Below are 12514 nucleotides of genomic sequence, written 5' to 3'. Positions count from 1 at the left end.
GGGTGCGGAGAGGATCTTGTAGCCATCGGGGAGGAGAGTGTCAAAGCTCGTGATTATTGGCCTTGTACATAAATGGAACATAAATGGGTGCGCACTGCTCTCCAATGTGTTTTTGGAACAAATCAACTAAAACCAGGGTCATAGCCCTTGTTCGCAGTCTTAAATGGTACATGTTGTTGAATCTGGTCCTGGACGGTCACTAGCGTTCGGTCTTCTTCAAACTCGGCACTCGACTGCCACCAAGACTGATGACACTCAAAGCGACCTGTGTTTCTATTCTCCCTGTAGACTTGTTAACCATCACAGGATATCATGTAGGGCTTCTTTTTTATAATTGGAGTTGTAGCCTCAGCCATCTAGCTACTTTGGAGCAGCAGTTCCCAGTACATTGTCATGTTCCCTGAGAGAATGTCATACTACCGTAAAACACTGCCATCTTTTGAAACCTCAGAAGTGATTTGGGCAACTTCTCCTTCAAGTGCACTTTTGATGGCCCCTTCTCAGAATCTCTGCAAAACGCCTTCTGTCCTGTGCACCCCATCCGTAAACTGTTTTTGCTTGTGGCATGCATGCAGCATTACAGCGGATTGATGTGTGTGTATAATTGCCTCTGTGTAATTCATAGTTTGTGGTTGAACCACATGAGAAGTAGTTAAAGTCTGTGTGCTTAATCTGAATTGAAGCCACAGTGCGCTAGCAGGACAGTCTAAAGCCCTTATGACGGTATTGAGAACATTGCATTTTCTAGTTCTAGACTGTTCCTTTCTTAGATCATGAAATGGATGCACTGGTGGATTTTCACATCTGAACCAATACCTGCAGAGAGCTTCTTTTTTATACACGTCCCCTGTCCAATCTTTATTTTTTTTCCACACAAAAACTGTCTTTACACAAGTTTCCCTAATTTTAAAATGAGGGGAATCCCAGCTGGTGGAACCAGGCCGTTGTGTCATTAAAGCAAATGTCACATGTCTGTGTATTTTGGGTAATGTGCACCTGCTGCAAAGATCCATATTAACAATCATGCGTCATATTCAGACTCCAGTGTGCCACCTCACCCCGTTAGTCTTTGCAGACCAATAAAATGGGCACTATTCAGTGTACTGATGACTAAAGATTGGAGGGTGGTTTTAGTTTTGTTGTGGTGTGTGCCATAGCTAACAATTGAATGATGTGTTGCAGAGAAAAAATGGCACAGTGCAATATTCAGTATAAAATGTGTATTCAAGGGAAATATTCACACAAGGAGCATTCAGCTAGCTTAATTGTGTGTGTAATCGGATGATTTGTTTCTTACCTTTGCCTCGGATACACGCACAACGCTTGCATCAAATGATTGAAATGATAGGTTATTTGTAACGCGCTTAATACCCAGAGGTTTCTCAGCACCGACCCGGGGATCAAACCTCTGTTGTTCCTTGTCTTGTTTTCAAGGCGGGCACGTTGTCGTTGAGCTATCCTCCCGAGCCTGATATACTGAGCATTGTAGTGCCATGTGAAGAAACCACACTTTGCTTTCCAGGATGCTGATATAAAATGACAGCTGACGTTAAACTGAAAGGTGTGTGGATTTGCAGATCGTTGATGTTTGTGGTGTATTAATGTGCAATTTGCACACAACATTGTTCTGGTTTTAACTTTACATAATTAAATGTGATGCTCACAAAACATCTCCCGGAGTAGCCAGCCAACCTCATTCATTTCTGAACTTGGGTAGATTTCTCCCTTGACTTGTTGGTGTGTTGCAGGCCAGACTCCCAAAAGGTGCTACTTTTATAGTACATAACACTTTAAATAATAGCTGACTGTGTATGGTCTACAGCTTTGCATTGCTTGCATTTAATTGTGTATTTATTTTAAATAACTTCAATGAAGCTCATTACAAGTAAAATCAAATGCATTTTCTTAATATGACTTTCGAGGGGATTGGTTCCTCCGACTTATTCCATATCTATGACAGTAATCACCACAGCTGTGCTGCTTCGGAAAATCTTTCTGCATCGATGACGTCGATACGCTGTTCTCGAGGGCCACCGTCGAGCCGACGTCACCGGATGTTATAAGTAGGACGCATGACGCCCGTAGACTCGGTTCCGTTTTTTCCAAGAACGTGTTCGCTTCGGAGATCTCGGCGTGCCTCGTTTCAAATGAATCCTGTTCTTTCCGTTCTTCGAACCTGTTTCTTCATTGCTATTGTATGATGTCTTTGGCTTTTTCCACCCCGCGGTCTGGGTTTAAGAAGTGTCGGGTGTGCGGGTCCAAGATGTCGCTGACGGATACGCATGACGCTTGCCTCTGGTGCCTCGGGGAGGACCATGATACGGACGACTGTGTCGACTGCCAATCGCTCACATCGAAGGCCTTGTGGGAGCGTAAGAAGCTGTCGGTCGGTAAGGTGGCCAAGCCCTGGAAGTCGCGTTCCACTGGTCTTTCGACGGACGATTCGAGGGGCGATTCTCTGCATCGTTGTCGTGAGTCCGGGGGTTCTCGGTCTGGGAGTCGGTCCCGCCATTCCTCTGCCTCTTTGAGGCACTCCAGGAAGCGCTGTCACAGGTCGCCTTCCCCGTCCTCGTCCGAGGACTCTGCCCGTCGTCGGGTTGCTTGTCCCAACAAGCATTCCACTCCTGAGGAATGGGATTCCTTCCGAAAGGAGATGTTGGCAATTTTTCAATCGCAGGGCTCTGGTCTGCCCGTGCCGTCTGAGGACGCCGGTCGTGGCCGTGCTAGAGACGCCGCTCGTCTGCCTTCGGGCTTGAGCAGTCATCGCGTCCACCGGGCACCTTTGAGGTCCCGGTCGGACAAGGATGGTCGCTCTAGACATGCCCGTTCCAGGTCCCGGTCCTCGACGCCCTCGAGACCGCGAAAACCTGTGAACTTTTCGAAGAAGACAGACGCATGTGGCACCGAGGTCGTCGATGGACTCTGTCGAGGTTCCGCCTCCGAGGAAGTCGTCAACGTCATCGGCGCCTAGGCTGTCGAGAGATACGCTGTGTCGAAGCCGTCGATGTTGTTGGCGCCGCGCTCGACTTCGACGCAGATTCTGTCGACGCCCTAGACACCTTTCGAGGCGGCGTTGTCGTGGGTACCCTGTGGCACGGTGGAACCCCCCCAGAAAGGCTCTGCCCGAGGCTAAACATGTCTTTGTTCCTTTTTCTGTACCCTCCTTCCAGCCTCTGGATTATATTTCTAAGGTGGATGAGGGGTCTGAGGAAGGTGAGGTTCCTGCAGAGGTTCTTGATGACATTGTTTCTGGTCATAGTCAACTTGAGGACCTGCGTCAGTCGCTGCACGACGCCAGTGGTCTAGACAACTCTCCAGAGGTGGAGTTTGGTAGGCCGGAGCCTGGCACGCATGCCGAATCTTCATACCAGCGCCTCATGTCGAGGGTCACGAATTACCTGGGGTGGTCTGCCCCCCCCGGGGGATTTTCAGCAGGATGATCTGACTGATATCCTGGACCAAGGTCCTCCAACTGACCCGGTGCTGCCATTCCATATGGCCTTGCAGAGAAGGGTGGCTGCGGCTTGGACTTCTCCAGAGAGTCTCCTGGCAGTGAGCAAGTCCTTGCCGAAGAAATATCGCCCAGCCAGTGGCGACCACTGCTACTTGACCACGCACCCCACTCTGGACAGTTTGGTGGTGCAGGCGGCTACTGCCCCAGCAAAGCAGGCATCGTACCCTACCATCCCTCCTGATAGGGACGACGAACATTTTGATGGCTGGGCAAAGAAAGTGTTTTCTTCTGGAGGTATGGCGCTTCAGGCTGCCAACTCCGTTTGTGCCTTGTCTCGTTTCACGCACACTCTGTGGAACTGTATTTCCTTAGCGGCTGATCATATTCCCGAAGGGGAGGAACGGGATAGTTAACTTGCTATCGTGCAGGATGGCAAGGATGCCATGTGTGAATCCGTTCAGTCTGGTCTGGACATGGTTGATTGCATCAGCCGGTCCATGGCAGCGAGCACCGTAATACGCATGTTTGCGTGGTTGCGGAAGTCTGCTTTTGCTCCTGATGTGCAAGCCCGGCTCCTCAACATGCCCTTTGATGGTGAACATCTTTTTTGGCAGAAAGGCTGACAAGTGTTGAGAGGTTGCAGACCTCCAAAGCTGCAGCGAAGTCGTTCGGCGTTGCAGTCTGCCAATCTCTGCCTTTTCGTCCTAGGAGACAGCAATGGAGGGGAGGTTCCTTTCGATATTACTCGTCCTTTAGTAAATCGAGAGGAGGTGCAAGTCAAAGGGGCAACCGTAGGAGTGCCATAGGTGGAAAAAAAGGTACTTGAGGTGCCAAGGCTCGCGAGCAGTTGCCTCTTTGCCCTCAGGCACTGCCGCAGCCGCTTCAGCTCAGTCATGAGGCCCATGCTTCTCCGGTTGGGGGAAGGCTGGCCCAGCATCTTGTAGAATGGCGTGCCATTACTTCAGATGTGTGGGTTCTGGAGATTATAGTCCATGGCTACTGTCTTCCTTTCCGGCAGAGGCCTCATGACAATCCACCAGGGAATCTCTCTTTGAAGAGTCAGGATCCGCTCCTTGCGCAGGAAATTCAATCCCTGCTGGAGAAAGGCGCCATAGAACTGGTACCTGTAGCGGAGAGGAACAAGGGATGGTATTCCCCTTATATTTTGATTTCGAAGAAAGACTGGAGATTGAGACCCATCATGGACTTGTGCGGTTTGAACAAGCTCCTCAGGAAGGACAAGTTCAAGATGGCTACTCTTTCTCAAGTCCTCCAGGCCCTTGAACTTCAGGACTGGTTGGTGTCTGTCGACCTGAAGGACGCTTATTTTCATGTGCCGATCCATCCCAAGCACAAGAAGTACCTGAGGTTCGCGGTTGGTGACGTGCACTTTCAGTTTCGGGTCCTGCCGTTCGGATTGACCGCCACCCCGAGGGTTTTCACCAAGCTCATGGTGGTGGTGGCAGCGTATCTCAGGAAAGGGGGGGATTCACGTCTACCCCTACCTGGACGGTTGGTTGATCAGGGCACACTCTCCCGAGCAAGTCCTGGATCATCTGTCCGTCACCTGCCACTCCCTTCACAGTCTGGGCTTCTCCCTCAACTTAAAGAAGTCCCACTTGACGCCAAATCAGCGGCTCCAGTACATCGGAGCGGTGCTCGACATGTCCCTGGGGCAGTGTTTTCCTCCCCAGGTGAGGGCTCACCACATTCAGCAGATGGTGCACAAGTTTCAACATGCCCAGAGTGTCCCAGCGTTCGAGTTCTTGAGGTTGCTCGGCCTCATGGCATACTGCATTCTTCTGGTGCCAGAGGCCAGGTTGCGGATGAGATCTTTGCAATGGGCTCTCAAGCTCCAGCGGTCAGTCCTCCGGCAGGATGTCGGACCCCGTTCAGGTGCCGCCCTCGGTCGCCCGGGATCTTCTGTGGTGGGCCGTCGAAGGCAATCTGATGAGGGGGGCTCAGTTTTGGCTACCCTGGTCAGAGGTGACTATCGTGACAGACGCGTCCCTCACAGGTTGGGGAGCTCATGCCAACGAGCTGACACAGTGGTCGTTGGTCTCCGTCGGAGTCCAGACTCCATATCGATCTGTTGGAGCTGAGGGCCGTCAGGCTTGCCCTGAAGTCTTTTCTGCCGACTGTGCGAGGAAAGAATGTCCTAATTCTGACGGACAACACAGTGGCCATGCACTACCTCAACAAAAAGGGAGGGGCAGGGTCACTTCCTCTGTGAAGCAGCCACTTGGGCTTCGGTCCATACTTTTGTAAGTCACTACTCCCTAGATTCTTCCCATGGGGAGGATCTGGCCTTTGGCAAGGCGATCCTTTACTCTGCAATTTGATTGGGCATTCTAAATTTGTATATTCTGAATTATTTTCCAACCTCCTTACGTTGGTACTGCTTTGGGAGTCTGTGATAGATATGGAATGCATCGGAGGACCCAATCCCCTCGAAAAACAAGTTACTCTCTTACCTGGTAACGTTCATTCAATGGGATGGTCCGATGACGTATTCGATATTGCTCCCTCACTGCCTTCCCCGCAACAGAATTCCTTATGCGATTGCAGCTTACATTTTCGCAAGGCTTTCTGTGGTCATACTGGCAGAAGATTGGTGCCGCACGTTCTGGGAAAAAAACTACAACTGAGGCTACGGGCGTCGTGCGTCCTACTTATAACATCCAGTGACGTCAGCTCGACGGAGGCCCTCGAGGACAGCGTATCGACATCATCGATGCAGACGCCAAAAGATTTTCCGAAGCAGCACAACCGTGGTGATTACGGTCATAGATATGGAATATGTCGTCGGACCATCCCATCGAAAGAATGTTACCAGGTAAGAGAGTAACTTGTTCTTTGTTCCCATAGATTTTCCTGGCATCAACTGGGTTCTTCAAATTGATTGTCCCGAGGATGCCAACACGTACATTCACCGAGTGGGAAGAACAGCCAGGTATGCTGCAAACTGTTGCAATATCAGTACTTCTTTAACAAAATAATGGTATGCAAAATGAACTAGCCTATGTGAAATGAGTAAACTGTTGCTGCAAAATGTGTTCCGTCTTGGTTACTTTCATTGGTCTGTTTGTTAAATTACTCCTATGTACTGATTAAGTCCTCTGCATTTCCATTGGCACACATCTGACTGAGAAACTAGTGTTAAATTTAAACAGACATTTGAAAAGGTCAATACATCGGGGCCTTTCACTTTCAAAGCTGTTAAACCTTTTTCTCTTCATTGCACACAAATGAAATAGTGGTGCGTGTTTTAGTACCAAACGAATTCTGTTCAAGTCACTAAACAAATGGAACAACATACATGTTCTAGAGAAGGTTTTTAAGAAAGACAAATTGACCGGTAATATTTTAAATTTAATTTTCATGAAGGAATGAACTTTAAGAAATCATTTTTTTTTGCCGAAAAAGGTTCCACGTGGGATTAGAGCCAGAGAGATGATGATAGGTAGACTTGTTCAGTGGAGATGCGAGGGGACTGTAGACTTTTTAGAGTCCTTTTTTTATTAATTGATTTCAGGTTATTAAGGGTGTTTACTATATTTAGTGTGTAAGATGTGTGGTGTTTTGACTGCTGGCCTTTAGGAAGCTTTTTCCTGTAAATGCTTGGGCATCTTTGATTAAATAAATCACATCTGGTTGAAGAAGAGTGCAAGTTTTTCTTTCTGTTGCACAGCTTCCAATGCGTCATTTTACAGTGAAATCCTTAATTGAAGTTCTACGCCTCTGGTGTACTTAAGGCCTTACGTATGGACTGTGCTATCATTGGTGAGCAGGCAATACGTCAGGGATTCTTTTGATTTTGCTTGGGTTTGTGAAGCCATAGTTTGGGTTATCTAAACTGTTTCCTCCCAACATTACAGTTGAACACTGCTGAGCAGGGAAGGAATAAGCACGTGCACAAGTCTTCAATAGAGAGCAGCACAGGCAGGAAGCCCAAAGGGCTGTGAAGCTGCAGGAACGAGGGATTGTTTACTGCTGTTAACTTGTCCAAGTCAAGCAAGCAAATGTATTTGGCACAGTTCTTCTTTTCGTCCCTATAAAGGGATGCTCTTTTTCAGTGAGTTTGCAATTTTTTTTATTGGAGAAATAGGGATTTATTGGGACTTTTTGTTTCACGATGCTAAATGAAGAGCTAACGGATACATATTGTAACTATGCAATTGTTTTACCCATTCATATTTTGCTCATCACTGCCTTCCTCCTTTCCCAGTCTTATTCTCAAAAAATATTTAATAATTTGTTGATATTGTGGTTTTCACCACAGAGAACTCAGCCTATCGTATCACCTGGTATTTGGAACCCCTAAGAAAAACATCCAAGTCCACAATCCAAGCTCAGTGTCCTCATGTCTCTTAAGGCTTTTTGCTATTCTTCTTGGTTTTACTAGTTGCCATTACCCCCTTATTTTCGTTCTTCTTCCTCCTTACCCTGGGGCGGTACAGGAGGCCTGAGGTCTTCAGCGTTCCCGTACAGCTCACACTCTTTGCCACAAACCCAGTGCTGGCTTGTTCTGTAATGTTGCCTTGGTCACTCTGTTGTGCTGCTCAGTTTTGCCGCTTCTGGACCCTTGCATCTTGTGCAAACCTTTTACCATTTTAAATTGGGAGCATGGGCTTGTGAATGTAGCATGATCATTCATTTATTTTGTTGCCTCCAGTGGTTCTTCATTTTTGTTTTTTTGCAATCTTATTTTTATTCACTTTAAGAACAATCGACTGAGCATCCATACATCATGACTTCACCATAGAGCTACACATTGCAGTAATCAAAATGTCCTTCAACTTTAATAGTAAAGGAAGCAACTCTGAACCCTAGAACAAAAAACATATCCGGACTGTCAACCGATATCATGTGATGCACACTAAGTCCTCCAGAGCAAACAATAATTATTATGAATGGGGAAATAGAACATTCTTCACCTTATTGATAAAGATTCTGTTAACTGATAGGCAGCATAAGAACAGGTTCGACACCTCCATGAAACATGCATTCAGGTCTTTGATTCTGAAAATAAGTCTTTTGTTGCGTGAGCGAGCAGCCATATCTGTTGGTCAGAAAGCTAATGTTGGGAGTCCTTTCCTTTCCACCGCCTAAGGATGGATATATTTAAAGCAGCAATCATCCATCTGGTAGTGTGGCTATTTACTATCTCTAAACCGGAGCGTTCATGAAAAAGTAGTAACTTGAGACCTGTACATTCTTGAATCGGGTCCCTCACTGATTGCCAAAATCACTTAAGTTAAATACAGTTCCATATAATCTGTACCAAATCTGCTCCTAATTCATTGCATCTCCAGCAATGGTGTTGTCTGCCAGGCCTCATTTAAACAATTTATCTGGGGCCCATTACTAATCAGGCAAAATATTGAACTACGTCAACTTGAACCATTCCTTCCATATCTACCGATTGTGAGAAACTACTATGCAGGATCATTGTAGGTCAGAGAAATACATGTTTAGCTGATCTTCCCATTTTTCTTTCTTGAGGCCATTTGCTGTGGTTGTTGAGGGGGAGTACAGCGTAGATGTCGAATGGGATCTGGTGGCAGAGGATGAACAAAGCTATTTTATGGTTAGCTGCTGTCAGCATTATATCATCCACATATTAAAAAATCCACCATGAAGCAAATTGGGTTCATGGTGAACACTTGGCAAAATAAAGAATAAAATACCACTAGTTGGAAGTTGTAATTGAAGTTATGATAATGGAAAAGGCTAAAATGTCAAGTGAAGTAACCATAATGATTGCAAAATTGGAGGATCGAGGACCTTCTAAAATAAGCAGCATTTTACGAGAAATTAAATGTATAGATTGTTAAAGAATTGTGAAAAAGTAATTGCATGTACAGGAATTCGGTCAGCCTTGAGAAATCCTTCAGAGGAAAAACACACAGCATATGCACAAGGGTTGACAATACAAATACTAAACCTAAAATGTGTAACACTGCTCTACAATATTTCATGAAATACCTGTTTACTATTCTTGATTTTTGCACAAACATGCCTAAAGAGTATATTTCTCTTTGATGATCTATAAAGAAAAACATAGTTTCACAGATTTGGTAGGGGTCAATCAAATGTTGCCATTCTCCTTGAAGGTCACTGCCAGTGACTCTGGTGCTAAACAAAATAACTGGGAAAGTGGACAGCCTGTTCTTGTCAACATCTTCATGTTTTCCTTCGCCACTCTACCGGGAGGTAAGCCTAATTGGGAGTCCTAAAATAATGCAGGGATAAACCTGCCCAGTCTCGATTAAAGTATTTTAGCTAGGGTGTTCATGCCAGTATTAAGCAAATGGACCTGTAGTTGAGGGACATGGTATGGTCTTTAATCCAATTTGGTAATGGTAATGCCCAAAAATGTCGAATACCTACAAAACGAGGCTGACGATGCAGAATTGTTTTTATTCAAATTTTTCCTCCATTTTGCAAATACATACCTATGGAGTGGGGGTACGGGACTAGATTAGGATATGGGGAATGTTGTGGGGCTAGCGGGGGTGGGGTGACTCCCCCTGTATTCTTTTTTTAAAAAAGTGCAAAAAAGTTTTTTAAAATAGTATAAAATAAACTGGCCCATTTCAGCCTCTGCATTTTTTTATTTGTATTTTCATGTAGATCCTTTGGGAATGAGGGTGATCGCTTGGTTAAATTCCAGTTTATTACTTTTGCCGGTTCTCGAGTCTTGGAACATTTGCTTCAGCATTTGGGCAACCACGGTTCTTCAGTCCTTGTAGAATTCACTGGAAAAGCCATGTATTCACAGGCTTTGCTGGTTGGCAGTGATTTAAATGCCTCTAGGTCCTCTCCTGCAGGTGTTGAGGCTCCTAGAAATGATCTATCACAGTTGCTTACTTTAGGAAAATTATATGGGATGTATAAGGGAGGTTTTCAGCCACTCTCCAGTCGTGTCAGTGTTTTGTAACACTCTTTTGTATGTAACATTGATCTGAACTCTTCCCTAATGGATCAGAGGTCTGAAACCAGAGCACTATCCAGTGTCCTGAGACTGATTCTGGAGCAGCCGTACAGCTCCTTGCTCGTACTGTCTTTAAGGTGGAGTAGAGCATATTCTTCTAACTTAGATTGAATACAATTTTTAGATCATTTTTGGCTTTCGTCAGTGTTCTCAGTGAAGCGTCTGAGGGATTTTGAACAGATTCTCACTAAGTAACTTGATCCCCTCTTCTACTTTGGTCCGTTCTGATTTGAAACTTTATTTAGGCTGGCGCTCTGTTGAATCAAAGACCTCCCCATGAATGCTTCACACACTGCCCATATTCTCTGTATGTGGCACTGATCCCACATTAAAGGTCAGGCAATGATTTAAGTATATCTCTTAAGCGGTCCGTTTCCTGAGGATTTTGGTAAAGGCACACATTGATCCTCCAGTTATTACGAGGGGACCTTTGAATATAGAGATGAAAAAATAATCCTAATTGGTGTGTGATGATACTCCTATCACCTGCACATCACAAGATAAGATCCATGACCATATAGAGCATGACACAACAAAGTAATCTATGCGTGGGAGCGTACCAAATACACAAAATATCAACATGTAATCTCCATCTACAGGATGAAACGTACACCATGATTCTACCATAACTATCTTTCCCTATTACTTCAAACAATCCCTCCATCTATTTGGAATACATCTGGTTTCTCTTCTAAAACCTAGTCCATAGCTAGACTCAAATCTCTACCTAATATGATTGGAGTATGCGTTGTCTCTGAAATAATAATGCTCATATAAGTCAAGAATGTTATCTTGTCTGAAATAAGCATATATAGAGCTGACTATTAATGTTTTATCCCTTATGGGTATTTCTGTTGAAACCAGTGTGTCAGCATTTTTCTTCCAAACGCTGGAAATTAAACAGTGAAGACTTTTATGGATCAAAATAGAGACTCCACACCTTCTGCCACCATTCAAAGAGCTATGTTTGGTTTGCCCTGCCAAATTTCATTTCAATTCAACAGCTTTTTCTGGAGAAAGACAGATCTCTTGTATCAATGCAATGTATGAGCTTTGGGACTTCAAGTACGAAAAGATCTTTTTCCTTTTAATGAAGTGTGATAACCCATTGAAATTTAACAAAATAATCCTAATGACAGCCTATCACTTTTGGAAGGGGGATTGCTACATCACCTTGTATGTAATGCTTCACACTGTAGCTATTTTTGACCGATATGTGGACTATCTCATCATTTGCAGAATAGGCATGCTGGCAGATGACTAATCGTATCCCATAATAAAACCTACGTATTAGAGCAACCAATACATAATCAAACCTCGTCCCCTTGTATAGGGGACATATATAAGCCATGTTTTGTTGCATGTTGCTGGGTAAGTGCATTCCCTGTTAACCATCTTTGATCTGGTAGCCTTTGTGCGAGACAAGGCCTCCTGGGCACCTCCTAAGCGGTTATGGGAGAGGATTTGCACATATATGTTCAATGTATCACATGGTAATAAAGAACACTGTGAACTTCCTGCTGGTGTAAGTAGGCAGTGATTCTTTGACCGCTCACGTCTTTATTGTGGATCTGCATTTGTGTCTCGCCATGCCTTCTTGTGAATCTTCATCTAATTTCTTTGAAGCCCCATTTTCTCTGTGTTTTGAGATCTGTTTTGGTACCTGAATCTGTTCCAGCCATCTGCCTATGGTGACCATTCTTTCGTCCACTGAAATGGTTGACTTCCTCTGCTGCCATTAATTCCCTTGTCATCCTATCTGGGTCTGTAATGATCATTTTGGATGGATTTAACAAGCCTTATTCTAAGCGCCTTTGAGTTCCGGCAGTAGTTTTTAAAAAGTGCCTTCTATTGTCATGAGTAGTCTTCTGCAATAAAATGATATGACCTAGATATAAGCAAGGATTTTTTCTTTGTTGTTTGAAATATTGCTTGTGTGTGTCGGAGACTGGCAGAGCGGCCTAAGCCCTCCTGTCTTTGTTATCATTCCTGTGGTTTAATCCAATGGTAACGTTGGAGCTCTACTGGGAAAGGGTGGGGGGGTCAAAAGTAACTTAACAGTG

General features: G+C 45.0%; 1 protein-coding gene across 1 annotated transcript in view; it reads left to right on the top strand.

The window, feature by feature from the left end:
- Positions 1 to 12514, top strand: part of DDX10 (DEAD-box helicase 10) — a 1554249-nt gene that overhangs the window by 246082 nt on the left and 1295653 nt on the right. Inside the window, exon 9 of the mRNA XM_069640199.1 lies at positions 6323 to 6407. Within this exon, the coding sequence (XP_069496300.1) occupies positions 6323 to 6407 (85 nt within the window). The remainder of the gene's footprint in view (positions 1 to 6322; positions 6408 to 12514) is intronic.

Source organism: Ambystoma mexicanum, chromosome 7q, assembly GCF_040938575.1.
Source record: "Ambystoma mexicanum isolate Mex_15411 chromosome 7q, UKY_AmexF1_1, whole genome shotgun sequence".
Classification (NCBI taxonomy): domain Eukaryota; kingdom Metazoa; phylum Chordata; class Amphibia; order Caudata; family Ambystomatidae; genus Ambystoma; species Ambystoma mexicanum.
This window is presented reverse-complemented; position numbering and strand designations above follow the sequence as displayed.